The following is a 14,837-nucleotide window of genomic DNA, read 5'->3' as shown; positions in this document are numbered from 1 at the left end:
TATTTGTTTTATGGAAGAATTCTACAAGCAGAATCCTAAAGTGAACATTCTTCAGAGTTCTACTATTGTTTCTGATGAGAAACTTTCCATATAAAAATAATATAGTTCAGGAGAAATAAGGATGTTAGGAGACCTTAGATTCAACATACCTATAAAATAAGACCTATAATACATGCATTGGTATTGCATCTAATGGTGTTGTCATTGATGCCACTAATAATAGTTATCATTTACTGAGCTGGTGTGTAACTGGCTTAGTAGAGATTCCCTAGAAGCTGCTTGAGACAAGGACCCAGAGGCACATGATTTTTGAGAGTGTGCTCTTTAAGGTAAGCCTGTAAGGGAGTCAGGGAAACAGAAGGAATCAACGAAGAATGAGCACTCAGATAAATTCATGGCCTGACCCACAGGGTGCTCTGGAGGGATCATACTGCAGAGTTGTCCCACTGTCCCACTTTGAGGCAGGGGGTGGGACTATTGTAGCCCTAGGCCAGTCAGGCATTGGTTGCCACCTCCAAGCCAAAGTGGGGAGGCTGGTGGGCAGGGAGGCAGGGTGAATCACTCTGGTGTGCCTGTGCCTGCTAGCTCCTTCATTCACACCAGCTGGAGAATGGATGATGAATTAAGGGTAAAGGGGACCTGGGTGGGGTGCTCACAGTCTTTATTACAATGTCAGACACCTAACATATATTATTTTCCTTTTATTTTGAAACAATCTCAAATTTACAGCAAAGTTGCAAGCATGGTACAAAGGCCTTTCCCTCTCCTCCCAACCATTTGAGAGTAAGTAGCTGACCTAATTCTCCATCATCCCTGAATACTTTTTTAATGATTTAAAGAATTTTATTATTTTTTAGATAAATTTTTAAAATTGAGATATAACATTATATTAGTTCCAGGTGTGCAACATAATGATTTCATATATATTGCAAAATGATCACTGTAAGAAGTTAACATCTATCAACACATAGTTATTTTTTTTCCTTGTGATGAGAACTTTTAAGATATATTCACTTAGCAACTTTCAAGTATACAGTACAGTATTTTTATAGTCACCATGCTGTACATTTACATCTCCAGAGCTTACTTATCTTATAACTGGAAGTTTGTACATTTTGATCATCTTCACCCATTTTGCTCACCCTGCCAAAAGCACTTTTGATGGAATAACAGGACAGAATCCATGTTGGAGTAGGTTGGAAAATGAATGGGAAGTGAGGAAGTGGATACTGGATGTGTAGTAACTCCACAAAGAAGCTCAACTCTGAAGGGGAGTAGACAGGATGAGAGATGGAAGATGAGATGGAGGTCGTGTTTGAGTGTCAGCAGAAGGATCCAGTGGAGAAGCTGAAGAAGTAGGAGAGGGGTTAAGGATAACCACAGGATGGAAGTCTAGGAGCAGGGAGGACGGATCCATTCTTGAAAAACACTTCGGTAGGAAATTAGGGGGGGGGGGAAATTGTACCACCTCAGATTCCAGAGAAATGGAATTTAGAAAGATGTAATATAAGCAAAGAGCAACAGAATTGCGTGGCTCTTTTTAATGATAACTTGGAAAACTCCTACTGGGACTAACTCTGCACAGAATCCATTCCCACCTGCATAATCCAAGAAAGACTAATTACTCAGAGTGACTTCAATCAAGAGGGTAATAGTAAATAAATAAGGAGCCACTGTGTCTTTATTGTAGCTTTATATGGAGCCCGGGTCATGGTATCGGCATCACCAAATTGTGAACACTGGATGCTTCTTACTCCAAGATGCAAGTCTTGATGGTTTCTATTCTAAGCCAAAGGAGAGATTGATTTCTGTCGAAGACTGAAAAAGATGACCACAAATTCTTTGGGCTCCTCTCATCAAGAGGTGGGGTCCATTTCTCCACCCCTTGACTCTGGGCTGCCTTTGCTGGTGCTTTGGACAACAGAATGTGGCCAAAGTGCTCCTTCCAAGGCTAGCCCTGAACGGAGGTGCCCCAGCAGCCAGCCAGAACCATCCGCCAAGGGCGTGAATAAGGCCGTCCTGGACCTCCCCGCTCAGCCAACCTGTGCTGAATGAAGGAAGCCACGTGAGCAAGACTTGACCATATAAATGTTAGAATAAATCGTTGTGTTAAGCCACTGGCGTTTGAGGCAGTTTGTTACGCAGCTATAGTTACCTGGAACTTTGCCTGCCGGGGGAATTTCCCATCTGGCTAAGCCACAAGGATTTTCTTGCCAGCTGCACCGAGGGACACCCCAAGTGGTAACGTTCATTGCCCTCGGTGTGTTGGTTCTCCGACCCACTCCTTCCTACCTGTTACCATCTCTGTATTGGGAATACCAGCGTTTATTCCTTTAAGTGCCATTTATCTTTTAAAACCGATTTTAGTTTCGTCCCCTTCCAAGTGGAGTTGCCTGCCCTTTGGACTATCAGACGTGCAAAAGCCCCGCGCAATGCCTGGATGTTCAGTAAAGAACATCCGACCCGACTGCTCTGGGTACCAGGCGGGCTCCCCTCCAGACTGACTCAACCCCGCTCCTACTTGTTCCCCGCTAACGCTCTGGGCTGTCACGCGGGGAACCTCCATCTGCCCTGGGGCTCTAGGACTTTCGATACTATTGATACTATTATTCGAACGTGGGCGGCGTCCCTGCCTCTTCTCTGGTTCGGCGCCGGCTCGGCCGGTCGGAAGGACCCTCCGGAACCCCCCGGCCCCGCCCCCACGCAGTGTTTCCGGTGCCCCGCCCCCCGCGGGCCGGGGCGGCGGGCGGGGCGGCAGCGTGCGCAGCCGGACGGGCTTCTGGGTCGCACGCGTCCTTCCCCCGCGGGACCGCGCGTGACTTGGCCGCGACCGGAAGCCTCAGGTGCGTGAAACCGGAGGCGGGGCAGGGCGGGGCGGGGCGGGGCCGGGCGGGGCGGGGCAGGCGGCGTGGGCCCCGAGGACAGGCAGCTGGCGGGGACCTGAGACCCTGGGGCAGGGCGCATGGCTGGCGCTGCAGGCCCTGAAGTGTCCGGTCAGAGCTTGGGAAGACCTAGCTCCACGGTTAAGAACGGATTATCCGCAACACAGGAGGGTCAAAAAATTAGACATGTTGGGTGCCAGCCCTGTGCGCGCCCACCGAGAACCAAAAAGGCGAAGTCAAACAGGCACACGGCCGTCCTGAGACTGGATAAGTTATGTACCAAGAGGTGGCAAGATGGCAAGATAAAACTTGGGGAGGATTTTTTTTTTAATTAATTAATTAATTAATTAATGGCTGTGTTGGGTCTTCGTCCCCGCTCAAGGGCCCTTTCTAGTTGCGGCAAGCGGGGGCCACTCCTCATCGCGGTGCGCGGGCCTCTCACTATCGCGGCCTCTCTTGTTGCGGAGCACTGGCTCCAGACGCGCAGGCTCAGTAATTGTGGCTCACGGGCCCAGTCGCTCCGCGGCGTGTGGGATCCTCCCAGACCAGGGCTCGAACCCGTGTCCCCTGCATTGGCAGGCAGACTCTCAACCACTGCGCCACCAGGGAAGCCCCGGGGAGGATTTTTTGAAGGAGCTGGGCCTGCCTAGGAGGGTAGGTGGGATCCTGTTATTTTTTGCTTTCTGTTCGATGATGGAGAAGCAGGTTTGGTAAATTCAAAGTGGTGGTAGCTAAGTGTCCCCCCCCAGAACATGGAAATATGATCGTCCTATGATTAAAAAACGATAAAAAATAATAATTAAAAGGTAAGAGTAGAGATATGCTAAGTTAAAGAGACAAAATTTTATCAGGCCTTCAGGACTTGTCAGTATCCTGACAACTAAAAAAAGACTGTACATCATGCAGCTGGAGGTCTGATCTGTTTTTGAAGCATGGAGTAAAAGAGAGGTGCGCCTGACGGGATGAATCCAGGCCTCCTCTGGGAGAGACAGGGTGTCCTGGCGTTAACAGTGGGATCTCTCCAGAGCCCAGGAGCTGAGAGGTGATTTCCTCAAGGCTCATTCCACCAGACATTGAAGTCGTATAACTCCATCCTTTTGTCCGGATTCTGTATTCACCAAGCAAACTTATGATAAGAGAGGGAGTAGTTGGACAGGCCGATCTGAATATCCGGTTGATAGCCTATAGTTCTCTTTGTAAATTAATAAATTGGCATTCAGATTTTCTCAGACATCCCTGTGTTCCCACTTTTTCTCACTCTTTGTGTGATTCTTTCTTGTCCTACGAGGCTCAGTGGAAATGTTACATCCTCACAGGGTCCTATTTGTTTATGTGTTCAGGTGCCTAGAACAGTTTCTGGCACGTAGTAGGCGCTCAGCCTAACTCCCTCGACTTTCAGTCTTTTCTTTTTTTTTTTTTTAATTGGAGTATAGTTGCTTTACAGTGTTGTGTTAGTCTATGCTGTGCAGAAAAGTGAATCAGCTATACGTATACATATATCCCCTCTTTTTTGGATTCCCTTCCCATTTAGGTCACCAAAGAGCATTGAGTAGAGTTCCCTGTGCTATACAGTCGGTTCTCATTAGTTATCTGTTTTATACATAGTAGTGTATATATGTCAGTCCCAATCTGTCCCACCCCCCCCTTTCCCCCTTGGTGTCCATACGTTTGTTCTCTACATCTCCGTTGCTATTTCTGCTTTGCAAATAAGGTCATCTGTACCATTTTTCTAGATTCCACATATATATGTTAATATACGATATTTGTTTTTCTCTTTCTGACTTACTCAGTCTGCTTTTCTGGTCACTTTTTTGATGAAGCCTAGCCTGACAACCCTATATGAAATTGCAGCCTGGGGACTTCCCTGGCAGTTCAGTGGTTAAGGCTTGGTGCTTCCACTGCAGGGGGCATGGGTTCGATTCCTGGTAGGGGAACAAAGATCCCGCATGCCTTGTGGCCAAAATAAATGAATGAATAAATAAATAAATAATAAATTAAATTAAATTAAATAGCAGCCTGGTTCCTCTCACATACACGTTTCCTATGTTCCCTTTCCTTTTTCATATGGTCCTCATCACCTTCCTTGATTTGGTTCACTGATGAATCCCAAGTGCCAAGAACAATGCCTGTCGTGTAGTAGATGCAAAATCTCTTGAATTAATATCTTTGCTGTGTTTCGCTCACACCGTATCCACAATGCCTGGATGAATACAGATATTTTTAGCACTATTAATACATTAATTGGATCAATTCTGGAGCCCTTAGTTAACATCTGTTCAGCTCTGTGCCATTGGCTGCTGGTAGCCAAAGACTCTTAAGTTCAATGCAGTCAAAATGGACCAGTTATCTTCACCCCATATCCCCTCTTCTTATGAAATCTGTCCTAGGAAATGTCACCTCTTTCCACCCATTTCCCAGGCCAGAAGTCAGGGTATGCATAAAATTAATAAAAGACCTAACATCCTGTGTACTTTCTATGTGCCAGGCACTCTTATACGCACTTTACATGTATTAGTTCATTTAATCCTGATATGAGACCCATCGTTACCCACATATTACAGATAAGGGATCTGCGGCACAGAAAAGTCAACTAATCTGCCTTAGCTGGGAAGAGACAGAGTTGGGATTTGAATGCTGCCTCGTAATCATTATACCATAAAGGACATGACCCTTGACTTCTTTCTCTCACCCTCACTGAACCAATTACCAAGTATCAGGATTTTCCCTGCTTAAATCTCTAGGCGATGTCTCTGAAGTATAAATCTGTAAAACTCTTCAGCACCTCCTCATCACCCTCAGGGTGAAGTTCAAGTATTTAACATGGATTTTTTTTTTTTTTTGGCCCGAGGCTTGTGGGATCTTAGTTCCCGGACCAGGGATCAAACCTGTGCCCCCTGCAGTGAAAGCACAGAGTCCTAACCACTAGACCGCCAGGGAAGTCCCTAACGTGGATTTTAAGTCTCTTCGTAATCTGATCTCTACTTCTGCCTCCTTATCTCTTGCAGCTCCCCATTCCTGCACTCTTAAATACCAGCCAATTGAATTAAATTCTTCGAATTCTTTGAATGGGTCTTCTTTTCCTCCAAGCTATTGTACTTTGTTGGAATACTTTTCCTTACCCCTTCTATGTCTCAACTTCAATGTCACTTCCAATGATAAGAGGGTTAAATGGCCTTCTAATGTACTTACCCTGTCATAGCACTTATGACACCCTATTTTAATTATCACCTTCCTTGCTTTTTAGTGTCTCCCACTAGATAGTGAGTTCCTTGAAGGCAAGGACCAGTCTGTGACCTTAATGTCCTCATGTCCATCCCTTCTCAGTGTCTGCTACCCTCGTTCAGGCCCTTGTTATCTCTAGCTGGGACAATTGCATGGGTCGGTGAAGCCGTCTCCCTGCCCCTAGTCTATCTGTTTTTAATCCATGCTCAACACTGCCAGCAGAAGCAGTTTTGTATAATGGCTGACTTAACACTTTCCTACTTAAAACACCTCACTAGATCCAGCTGCTTTTAGAAAAAGGCCAAATGCTTTAGAATTACATGAATCTGTCTCCTCCCCTTCTTTATTCTACCTTGTGCCTAGTAGGCACTCCATAAACATTTGTTCAATGAAGGAGGGACTATATCAAATTTGGTCAAACAGAACCAAGAACAAAGAGTTTAACCAAAGAAACGGCATCTGGCTGCAGAGGCTTCCTAGGACAGCACAGCCAAAGATTTCAGTGGAGCTGGAAGACTGGTAGTGGATCTTCTTTGAGGAGGGAGTCCCCAAGACATGCCTTACTGTTGGAGGACTCTCTGTCTTTGCGTTTGCCTGGAACATGCTACTCCCATCAACGTGGTAAAAACCATCAGATTTCGAGACTCGGTTCAAGTATCCCTTCCTCTGTTACACCTCTCCTGACCTTTCTAGATAGAAAGAGTGTAAATTGGTTCAGCTTTTCTGTAGCATAATTTATCAAGATATATCAAGAGTGATGAAAATATGAAGACTTGTTACCCTAGGAATTGTGCATCTAGGATGTAACTACAAAAGAATGTGGCCTAGTTCTGGGCTTTAATAACCCAGTCCTTGCCAGGTCTTTAACCTAAAGGAAAATTATGACCATTCTAAGAAACGAAATTGGAATAGAATGGTTTCTTTACAACCATAACTAGTCAAAATACTTCATATTACAGCTAGTATTTTCAGCCTTTTCATCAGCACTGCTAACACAAATAATGTGTAAAGTGTCAAAACATAATAAAATTGTTCCTAGCCTTTCTATTTAACCTTGCTACTCTGACCACCTCTCCCCTGACTTCAGGGGGTCCATCCTAATTTAATATTGATCTAAATAAAACAGTTAGGCTGCCAGTAAATATGTATCTGAAAGTTAAATAGGAATTATTTTTAAAGTACTACAAGGACATAATTAAAGCTTTCCAGACAGATGTTCATGAATACATTGTTGATAACATAGAAAAACTAGAGACAATCTAAACTTACAAACTAAGAGATTGGTTGAGTAAACGGTGGTGTATCTGACAGTGGAAGGTAACACGACATTAAAACTGATGTAAAAATAGGTTTAACATTGAATGAAATAAAGAGTATGGTGGGGAAATGGCCCACTTTTGGTGGGGCCAAAAGTGTGTGTGTGTATTTTACACATGCACATAAAAGAGTATGGTGGGGAAATGGCCCACTTTTGGTGGGGAAAAGTGTGTGTGTGTATTTTACACATGCACATAAAAAAATGGGTACACACTAAAGTGTTAATTGGGATTATCTCCAGGTGGTCATGTTATAGTTTCTTTTATTTTGTTCTTTTTGCTTGTCTATATTTTCTCATTTTTCTCAAATAATGTGTATTACCTGTGAATTCAAAATAATTTGTTTGTCTTTGAGATATATAATGTATTTTCAGCTTTATTATTTGAAAAATCTGTGCCCTTATTCCATTTCAACTAAAACAATTTGAGGTTTGTATCATTTATTTCCTTTGAGTACTCTGTTGTACAGTTTTTGCTGAAGACTAATGATAAGGCTAAAAGGCAAGAAAAGCAACCAAACTGGATACTTAAATAAGTTTGGATTAAATAACCAAGAACTGATAGCTACAAAATAGAATTTAATTTTCTTTTTCTCAATCATTAATTTGTTTGTCTTCCATTTTTAAAAGCATGCTGATCCCATTTTCAATGAAGAATTGCTTCCAGTTACTTTGTAACCTCAAGGTCCCAGCAGCTGGTTTTAAAGACACAGTTAAAAGTGGGCTCATTTTACAGTCAGTTTCCAATGATGTTTACCAAAACCTGGCTGTAGAAGACTGGATCCATGACCATATGAATCTAGAAGCCAAGCCGGTTCTTTTCTTTTGGAGGAATTCTCCCTCTGTTGTAATTGGTCGGCATCAGAACCCTTGGCAGGAATGTAACCTGAATCTGATGAGAGAAGAAGGTGTAAAACTAGCTCGGAGGAGAAGTGGAGGAGGAACAGTCTACCATGATATGGGTAACATCAACTTGACTTTTTTTACAACCAAAAAAAAGTACGATAGGATGGAAAATCTAAAATTAGTTGTTAAAGCTCTGAAGGCTGTCCAGCCGCAGCTGGATGTGCGGGCTACCAAAAGGTTCGACCTTTTACTTGATGGACAGTTTAAAATCTCAGGAACAGCTTCCAAGATTGGCAAGGCTGCTGCTTATCACCACTGCACTTTGCTATGCAGTACCGATGGGACCTTCTTGTCATCTTTGCTGAAGAGCCCTTACCAAGGGATCAGGAGCACCGCCACTGCGAGCACACCTGCCTTAGTAAAAAATCTTATGGAAAAAGATCCCACTCTGACCTGTGAAGCAGTGATAAATGCTATTGCCACAGAGTATGCTACATCTCATCAAATCGATAATCACATTCACCTAATAAACCCAACGGACGAGACACTGTTTCCTGGAATAAACAGCATAGCCAAAGAACTACAGACCTGGGAATGGATATATGGCAAAACTCCAAAGTTCAGTGTAAACACTTCCTTCAGTGTGTTATATGAACATTCACACTTGGAAGTTAAAGTATTCATAGACATAAAGAATGGAAGAATTGAAATCTGTAATATTGAAGCACCTGACCATTGGTTGCCGCTAGAAATACGTGACAAGTTAAATTCAGGTTTTATTGGTAGTAAATTTTGCCCAATTGAAACGACTATGCTTACAAGTATATTACATAGAACATGTCCAGAAGATGACGAACTACACAGTAAATGGAATATGCTCTGTGAAAAAATTAAGGGAATAATGTGATTCCAAGTAAATTTCTTAACATTGACAGTTTCAATGAGAAAATTAAAATGTTTACAGTACATTGTATGTCTCTTAAAATAAGAAAGACCTCGTCTCCTTCAGTAACTTCTCCCTATTTGAAATTGTCTATCACCTACCCTAGTCCATACTTCCCATTGACCTCTAAGATACTCTCTCTCTATCTTTATTGATTTTAATACCTGGCTGCATTTGTATTTCACTTCCTTCCTCTGTTACCGTCTTGGGGTTGTATACCATATTGGACACTCTGACCTCAGAGTTAGTTCTCTTTCTTACCGCTAGGGAATATAACCCCAGCTTCTTGCCACCTCTGAAACCTTAAACTCTAAAATTCTCCCATTTTCGTTGTTTCCTTATCCTTCCATCCTCTCCCATTAAACCCAGCTTATTGCACTTTTCTAAGCCAATAACTTTTCCTCAAGTCTCTTGCTTCAACTCCATTTCTTACCAGCATTCTCATTTGTTTCTCTTGACCTATCATAGCCACCCTTTTTTTTTTTTTCCAACAATTGATTTCCACTCCTATACCCAGATGGCAGGCAATGCTAGAAAAAAATTCACATAATCTATAGTTTTCAACTTGTATTTCTTTGTTCTGTTGGTGCCAGATTCAACTCACCTGTTGACTCCCCCTCATTCTTCAGAGGCCTTATTCGTAAATGTTCCCACTCTTCCTAAGCTCAGAATTCCATTACTCTTAATCTGGTCACAAACCTTGATTTATAATTTGAGAGTGGAGGCTTTCAGAAATGAGCTCCTTCAGTGCCCCCGTGTTCTCTACTTCAACTTTTCTCATTTCATTCAATCTCGAAGAATTGGCTTGAGAATTGGCTTGTGGCTTTTTCCTCTCCAGCCTGTTTGTCTGTGCTTTGTATTGTACTATCAGTTATTTATCTCCTTTATCTTGCCTAAGTCCCTCTCGACTTTTACTGGATCTTTAGCCTTAGTGAATAGACATGCTCATGTCTCCCCTTTCCCGAAGACTCCTGCTCAAGGCTTTACTCTGTTTATCTCCATCACTTCATTGCCAAACTTCTTCAAAGGGTACCACCACTGCCAACCATTTCCTGTCTCTACAGTTCACTCACATACTCCTCTTATTTCTACAGTAGTTCCTACATGTTTATTGAGTGCCTACTCTGTGCCAGGTACTTTGCTAGTTGTTGGATGTTCATGGTGAGTGAAAGTGACATGGTCACTGAGCTTAAGAACTGACAGTTTAGTGGTTTCAAACTTTTTAAAAACTGGAGTAAAAAATGTATTTTATATTGTGCACCAGCACACACATATATTGCCTATACCTAACAAGTTTCACAATACGATGCTTATCCTTTACTACTTATCTGATATTTTATATTCAATTTTATTTCTTATAAAAATTGACTTTATGACCCATTAATAGGTCAAGACTTGAGTTTTTTAAAACTAGGGAAAGAAATCAGTAAATGCTTACAAGATGAGAAAAGTATGAAAGAAAAGTCCAGGCAGTTAGACAATACGGGCTCCCTAGCTAGAGCGATCAGGGACCTGACGTTGAAGCTGAGCCCTGAGGAATGAGAAGTGGAGCAGGGAGGAGAATAATCCGGATTTACCGGTTATCTATTGCTACATAACAAACCACTCTAAAACTTGGTGGCTTAAAACAACAACAGTCATTTATTCAGTCCAAGATCAAGGTGACAGCAGGTTTGGTTTCTTCTTTTTTAAAAAAAATTATTATTTTTTAATTTGGCCACACCTGGCAGCTTGTGGGATCCTAGCTCCCTGACCAGGAATTGAACCCGGGCCCCAACAGTGAAAGCGCCAAGTCCTAACCACTGGACCGACGGAATTCCCAGGTTTGATTTCTTCTGAGGGCTGTCTCCTTGGCTTACAGGTGGCACCTTCTTGCTGTACCCTCACATAGTCTTTCCTCTGTGTGCGTATCTGTGTCCAGATGTCCATTTCTTATAAGGACACCAGTCATATTGGATTAGGGCCACCCTAAAGACATCATTTTAACTTATTTCTTTGAAGACCTTATTTCCAAACATGGTTACATTCTATGGTACCAGGGGCTGGGATTTCAACGTGTGAATTTCTTAGGGGGGTTGGGGGGGGGCTGCGGTTTGCATAATTCAACCCATAACAGGGGTTTCAGGACTCAGAGACCTTCAGACATCTTCACGTGAAACAACGTAACACAGTGTTTGGCTATCACATTAATTTCCGTCCTCTTAGGAGATCTTCTCCTTTCATGTATCTCAGTGGATCCAGATCCCATCCTTTTTTTTGAGGGGTTGTGGGGAGCAGGAGTGGACACACAGGGTTTTGCTGCAGCTGGTTATCTCAAAATGAGAGTAGAGTAAGGGAAGGGGATTTTTCAAGTTGCTCCTGGGACAAACACAGGTGCCAGGCTAGCTGTTCTTCATTTGAGGCAGGTTTAATGGGCAGGCCCCATGGTTCTTTGCAGTATTAAATACCAAGTAAACACAATTTTGAAGGGGTTGTTCATGGGCCCGTTTTTAAGCATTACATTTGTCACAACAACTGAAAATTATTTTCTAAGAAAGGTATAAAAATCCTGATATGATGTGTTTGGTGCAATAAAGCAGCCATGATTTTCTGATACCCTTTGTTTCTCGAGAGAGAGGATGACATCAGGTGAAGGCTGTTAAGGGCTTCAGGTTCCAAAAGGGAAATCTGATGAGCATTCCTGGAACACATGGATTAAAGGCATGTTTTGCAGGTAGATTCTGCAGAACTTTCTGTATGTCTGCATATGAGGATGAAGGGGAGGGAGGAATCAAGAATGACTCCTAGATTGCTTACTTAAGCAACGGGATGGATGGGGGTACACGGGAGCAGCGGGGGAGTGTGTATCCAAAGTTCAGTTGGGGCCTGTTATGTTTGAAATGCTTGTGTGTTTCTGAGATGCCAGGTGAAATGCCAAATAGGCAGCTGAATATGTGAGATTAGAATTCCAAGGAGAAGTCTTGGCTTAATAGGAGTCGACAGCATATAAATAGTATCGTATATCATGAAAATGGATAATTGTGGACTTTTGTAATTCATCTAAAGTTTAAAGTGTTTAGCATCCAAGTCCCCTATGTTTGGGGAATCCTCCAACTTACAAATCTTGGTGGGAGGTGGAGCCCACCTTTGGAGGAGGCCATCAAGAGGCTGTGACCGCCAGTTGCCCTTCAAACTGGACCCAGGCAATCAGAGGCTCCTAACCTCCTCCCCTGTCCTTGGAATGTATGTTCTGCCCACTGTTCCTGTACCAGGAGCCCACCGGGTCTGGCTTAACTCAAGCTTTCCCCTGTTGCCATGCAAAGCAGGCTGCCACCGTAAGGGCATTAGAGAAGCTGAGTACCATTTATGGATACCCTTGTCCAATAGACAGTGACTGGACAGTCACATTTTAAAGGTCATGATGTGCAAGTGTAAAACAAAGAATGTTGCCCACCATCCAGCTCTACAAGGATCAAGTCATTAGCCACTGCAGTCGCTGACTGACGGTGCACCCTGAAAGGGATTCAGGACGAAAAACAGGATGAGAACATATATGCTTTGGAAAAACGGGCCCCTTAGATAGTTAGATATATCTCAGGAAGATTTTTAGAGAACCCAGATTCTTGCATCTTCTCATACATAGAAAAAGCACTAACATCATTAACTAATATATCTGTTCCTCATGACCACTAACCTTTTACTGAGATGTATACTTGACTGCACGGTTTCCCTGACCAAAATCACATATACAGTGGCTTCTTCCCCTGTGTTTTGGGGAGCAGTCCCCTCTGGGCTACCAAGAGGCTGTTTCCCAGGCTATAGTCCTCACTAAGTTTTCCGAATAAAACTGAAACTAACAACTCTTATGTTGTACCTTTTTCTTTCAGTCAACATAAGATTGGGTGAAGGAACATGACACTGATGGAGGTTCTGTCTCTCCTACAAGCCACAACCAGCAGAGTTGGTAGAAAGGAAGAATGAAACATTAAAGCAGCAGATTGAATTACTAACAGGTAAAACCACCTTGGCCAGATGCACTGAAGTACTATCCCAGGCTTTAAGACATTTGAGTGATCAACCAGTAGAGCCTGCTGCCCCACAGGCCAGATGGGAGACCCTTGCTTAGACACACGATACCCACAGTAAGGTATGGAAATTGCAGGAGACAGCCATTTCCCTCTCACTGTGGATCTACATGCTATGCTGCTGAGAACACCAAGCCCCATCACACCTGGGAAGGGAGTTTGCAATGGGATTTGTAAAGGGATGTCCCACCAAGATGGGTGAGTTACTTTGCATCCCTGTATGAGGAGGAATGACTCATTCTCCACTGGGATGCTGATGTCCTGCTGCAAACCAGACCCATCCAGGTACTATACCTAGAACAGAACACACACCTTTGAAAAAGGGGAGAAGGTGGGAGTCCTGGTCTGGCAGATCCTGCCCCGTCCATCTCCTCACACCTGATAGTGCTTCCTCCCCCAGCAAACACGGAAGGTACACACAACTAGGTCAAGTTCCTAAAGCTGCAGCCACATTAACATCTAATTATCAGGCCACAAGTGTAATTCTTTTTCATTTATTTATTAATTATTTTTTTCCACAAGTGTAATTCTTATTGGGGAAGACCTCCCCATACAAGTTCCTACTAAAAAAAAGGTTACTACCTAGTACCTAGTTTAGGAGAACTCCAATATTTAAAAGGTAGGGTGGAGGAGAGAAGCAAAGTGTGTTACATGGAAGTTGAGATTCAAGAAGGGAGTGGCCAGGGACTTCCCTGGTGGTGCAGTGGTTAAGAATCCGCCTGCCAATGCAGGGGGACATGGGTTCGAGCCCTGGTCCGGGAAGATCCCACATGCCGCGGAGCAACTAAGCCTGTGTGTGCACCACAACTACTGAGCCTGCACTCTAGAGCCCGCGAGCCACAACTACTGAAGCCCATGTGCCTAGAGCCCGCGCTCCGCAACAAGAGAAGCCACCGCAATGAGAAGCCCGCTCGCCGCAACGAAGAGTAGCCCCCGCTCGCCATAACTAGAGAAAGCCCGTGTGCAGCAACGAAGACCCAATGCAGCCAAAAATAAATAAAATACAATATAAATAAATTTTAAAATGCTGTGAATGCAGAACACAATGATAAAAAAATTTACAAAAAAAAAAAAAAAAAAGAAGAAGGAAGTGGCCAGTTGGGTCTAATACTCCTGAAACAAGTAACATGAGGGTTAAAAAGTGTCCATTGGATATGGTGGTATGGAGGTCACTGCTGACCTTGATAAGAGCAATTTCAGTGGAGTGACTGGGTAGCCAGATAGAAGTGAATTGAAGTGTGAATAGGTGGTGAGGAAAGGGGAAAAAACTGTATAGAGAACTCAAAGAAATTTGTTCATGAAGAACAAAGAAACAGGGTGTATCTGGATGGGAATGTATGTACCGCAGGAACAACCCAGTAGAGAGAGATTGCTCAAAGGACCAAATCCTTGGTCAGGTTAAACCTACTGAAAATGTGGCAATCTTCCTTGTATGTTAGGACTATTAACCCTTTTCCTATATGTTGTAAATTTGATCTCATATGTTTTTAACTTTTTTATGGTTCCCTTTATTCAAGTTTTAAATATTTACATGATCATTTGCTCTTTACTTTCCTTGATAATTC

At 43.2% G+C, this 14,837-nt stretch overlaps 1 protein-coding gene across 2 annotated transcripts; it reads left to right on the top strand.

Moving 5' to 3' along the window:
• Positions 1–2,742: 2,742 nt before the first annotated feature.
• LIPT1 (lipoyltransferase 1) lies at positions 2,743–13,678 on the top strand. Of its 2 annotated transcripts, XM_036874024.1 has the most exons (3): positions 2,750–2,843; positions 8,050–9,128; positions 13,075–13,678. In XM_036874024.1, exons 2-3 carry the CDS (start codon positions 8,051–8,053, stop codon positions 13,101–13,103), a joined length of 1,107 nt encoding a protein of 368 aa, XP_036729919.1. In that variant the 5' UTR covers positions 2,750–2,843; position 8,050; the 3' UTR covers positions 13,104–13,678. The 2 variants fall into 2 exon arrangements, with proteins under 2 accessions (XP_036729917.1, XP_036729919.1); XM_036874022.1 differs by lacking the exon at positions 13,075–13,678 and having other exon boundaries at positions 2,743–2,843; positions 8,050–9,233.
• Positions 13,679–14,837: the final 1,159 nt, after the last annotated feature.

The sequence above is a fragment of the Balaenoptera musculus genome, chromosome 13 (genome assembly GCF_009873245.2).
Source record: "Balaenoptera musculus isolate JJ_BM4_2016_0621 chromosome 13, mBalMus1.pri.v3, whole genome shotgun sequence".
Lineage (NCBI taxonomy): Eukaryota > Metazoa > Chordata > Mammalia > Artiodactyla > Balaenopteridae > Balaenoptera > Balaenoptera musculus.
The sequence above is the reverse complement of the archived record's forward strand: the minus strand, read 5'-3'. Positions and strand labels throughout refer to the sequence as shown.